The 3,242-nt window shown below is 47.5% G+C and overlaps 1 protein-coding gene across 2 annotated transcripts in view; it reads left to right on the top strand.

Annotated features, from left to right (window-relative positions):
- The window catches only part of DAAM1 (dishevelled associated activator of morphogenesis 1), a 151,782-nt gene that overhangs the window by 134,011 nt on the left and 14,529 nt on the right, over positions 1 to 3,242 (top strand). For both annotated transcript variants that reach the window (XM_048485866.1, XM_048485865.1), the window contains 2 exons: positions 126 to 232; positions 1,726 to 1,814. In XM_048485866.1, the coding sequence (XP_048341823.1) occupies positions 126 to 232; positions 1,726 to 1,814 (196 nt within the window). The remainder of the gene's footprint in view (positions 1 to 125; positions 233 to 1,725; positions 1,815 to 3,242) is intronic.

The following is a 3,242-nucleotide window of genomic DNA, read 5'->3' as shown; positions in this document are numbered from 1 at the left end:
TGTAGTCCATAACATCTGGAGTGCCAAAGGTTCGCCACCACGGCCTTAGGCCTTGTTGACATTTAGGAATGAGCATCATTGTCTACAGTTAAAAATATACTTCTCCCCTTCTCCTTGCTTTGTAGCTCTTAAAATTTGTTCCCGAGAAAGCAGACATCGACCTCTTGGAGGAACACAAACATGAGCTGGATCGGATGGCCAAGGCGGACAGGTTCCTCTTTGAAATGAGCAGGTAATCTTTTTTTCTGCCAATGGAAATGCATTTGGCCTGCAGGCGCTGGAGATGCTTGGTGAGTCACGAGGTGTTCCAAGCAAAGGTCATATTTGTTTGAGAGGGGCCAGGAGGACAAAGGAGAGGCCAATCCCTTTTTCCCTGCAACTGGAAATTGATTGTCTGAAATCAGAATCCAAGCTTAGATAAGGCCGGAGAAGTTGCTTGGAGTCCTGTGTTCAGTCCTGGTCGCCACATCTCAAAAAGGATATTGAAGAGATAGAAAAAGTGCAGAGAAGGGCAACAAGGATGATTGAGGGACTGGAGCACCTTCCTTATGAGGAGAGGCTGCAGCGTTTGGGACTCTTTAGTTTGGAGAGGAGACGGCTGAGGGGGGATATGATTGAAGTCTACAAAATTATGCATGGGGTAGAAAATGTTGACAGAGAGAAATTTTTCTCTTTCTCACAACATTAGAACCAGGAGGCATTCATTTAAAATGCTGGGGGGAAGAATTAGGACTAATAAAAGGAAACACTTCTTCACGCAACGTGTGATTGGTGTTTGGAATATGCTGCCACAGGAGGTGGTGATGGCCACTAACCTGGATAGCTTTAAAAGGGGTTTGGACAGATTTATGGAGGAAAAGTCGATTTATGGCTACCAATCTTGATCCTCTTTGATCTGAGATTGCAAATGACTTAGCAGACCAGGTGATCGGGAGCAACAGCCGCAGAAGGCCATTGCTTTCACATCCTGCATGTGAGCTCCCAAAGGCACCTGGTGGGCCACTGTGAGTAGCAGAGAGCTGGACTAGATGGACTCTGGTCTGATCCAGCTGGCTTGTTCTTATGTTCTTATGCTTGAGGCTGCTGGAAGGGATGGATTATGCAAATGTTGGTTCTGCCCATGAAATATAAAGTGCCAGTTTGCGCCGCCTCAGTTTGTCTTGGGACTGTGCAGGGAAGGGAGAGGAGGTTTAACCCTTCAACTTCCAACCTATTTTCAACTTCCTGCTTTTTTATTCCATTATTTTAAATGGGAAAATGTGTTTCCTTAAAAAAAAACCCACTGTGTTCCTCTTTTTCTTTGGATTGCTAATAGTAGAACAGGAGAAGTTGGCTTCAAATGCTGAAATTGAGTGATAATGAAAGGAAAGAGTTAAATTCTTTCTCCCTCCATTGCACATGTCCCAAGACAAATTGAGGCTGCGCAAGACTGCCCATAGCATTTGATGGGCTGGACCAGATGTTTGAATGTCAGTCTGCTTGAACAGGGGAAGGGGCTGTAGCCAACAGGGCTGCAGAGGGGGTCTTGAGAAGGGGGCAGCTCATTGCAATGGCCAAGTTCAGTTTGATGGGACATCTGCCAATACACACAGATCAGCAGTGCTTGGGCCGAAGACCTCCTGAGCTGTACACCCCTTCTGGTATCGTGGTGGAAGGAAAGCGGGTTATACGGATCAAGTTTTGAAGCTTCCTGTCCAAACTTTTTCTTCTTCTGCTTCCTTGAAGGATAAACCATTACCAGCAAAGGCTGCAGTCTTTGTATTTTAAAAAGAAGTTTGCCGAGAGGGTTGCGGAAGTCAAACCCAAAGTGGAAGGTAGGTGTTGTTTTATTGTCCAGGCTTGTTATTGCTAAAGCCATGGAGGATTCTCTCGCCCCCGCCCCCTTCTTCTTGAGTTTTCTCATAAAGGTTTAAATCAGTAAGGGAAGTATAGGGCATCAGCCCTGAGCAGTCTGAACAAAGGTGTAACTATGACATTCGGAGGTCCTGTTAGCAGACAGGCAATTGTAGAAGAAAAAGACTTAGGGCCAAACAACATGTTACCTTTTACTTGAGTTCACCACACGGACTGGCAACCATTTTGCCACTGCAAGTTTCTGGTACGTGAGCGCGCACGCACGCACACACACACACACACACACCCCCCCACACACACCCCCGCTGGCCACCTCTGCAGAGTAGGTCACCTTGGCCTTGTAGGAGCTTAGCCACCCTTTTGGAACAAACAAAACACAACTCCGGCTTGAGTTCATAAGCTCTGCAAGCTTGGGCTCCTGCACCACACCAACCAACTCCCTTTTGTTCTGCCTCCCTTTTATCCCTCTCAGGAGGTTCCCTCTCTCTCCTGAGATCTCTCTGCTCCAGCCTCCTAGTGGATGGTGAGCTGTCTGTCTTACCCTGCCAGCCAGAGACTGGTTCTTCAGCCTTCCTGGCCCCCTTGATTGCAGCCTGGCTGGGGCTGTGCTGGCCCCACCCCCCTCTCTGCTGATAACTGTTGATTGTAGCTTGGCTAGGGCTGTGCTACCTCCATCCTGTTCCCTAAATATGGTGCTGTTTCCATTTAGAAGTCTCAAATGTGCCCTGTTCAGATTGAAAAAATACATGGGGTGGGGAAGGGCTTGGCCTTTAAGTGCAGAAATTATTCAGCTGTTCCATTTGGAACAAATTAAAAAAAATGTTTTCAGGATGAGAGATGTGAGACAGAGGCCCATTATGCATGGAATGCTAAAAGGTTGCTCTTTGCCCACTCTCACAAACAGTGGAGATTATGGGATCTGCAGCACAGTGAGTGTGAGGGGGGGGGGGAGGCATCCATAACAGAAGCTCTACCCCAAAAAGAATCTCCCTTCAGTGCGGGGCAGAGCACCAGTATATAATTGGCCAAAGTGTTAAGTTTCAATCAGAGGCTTAGTGAGGGCAGCTGGCCAGGCAGAGTGACTACAGCTTCCAGTAGGGCCTGCCCCGCAGCCTCGGCATAATAGATAGCGTTGAGCCCTTCAGTACTATCCCTGTGAGTGAAGAAAAGTAAAGCCATGTAAATGCTAGACAGCATCTCCCAGCTGGTTGTTTGCACAACAGCATTTGAGTTGGCTCGTTGCATAAAATAGTAAGAACAGTCTGTGGGAATTTCAGCGGCCGCACCCAATCACACATCCCACCAGCCAGACAGAAAGGTAATGTGTTACATTAGCCTGTTCTGTGCCTTTCTGTTTTGTTCCTTTCTCTTCCCTGCTGTTCCCCTCT

This window comes from Sphaerodactylus townsendi, linkage group LG02 (assembly GCF_021028975.2).
Source record: "Sphaerodactylus townsendi isolate TG3544 linkage group LG02, MPM_Stown_v2.3, whole genome shotgun sequence".
Classification (NCBI taxonomy): Eukaryota; Metazoa; Chordata; class Lepidosauria; order Squamata; family Sphaerodactylidae; genus Sphaerodactylus; species Sphaerodactylus townsendi.
This window is presented reverse-complemented; position numbering and strand designations above follow the sequence as displayed.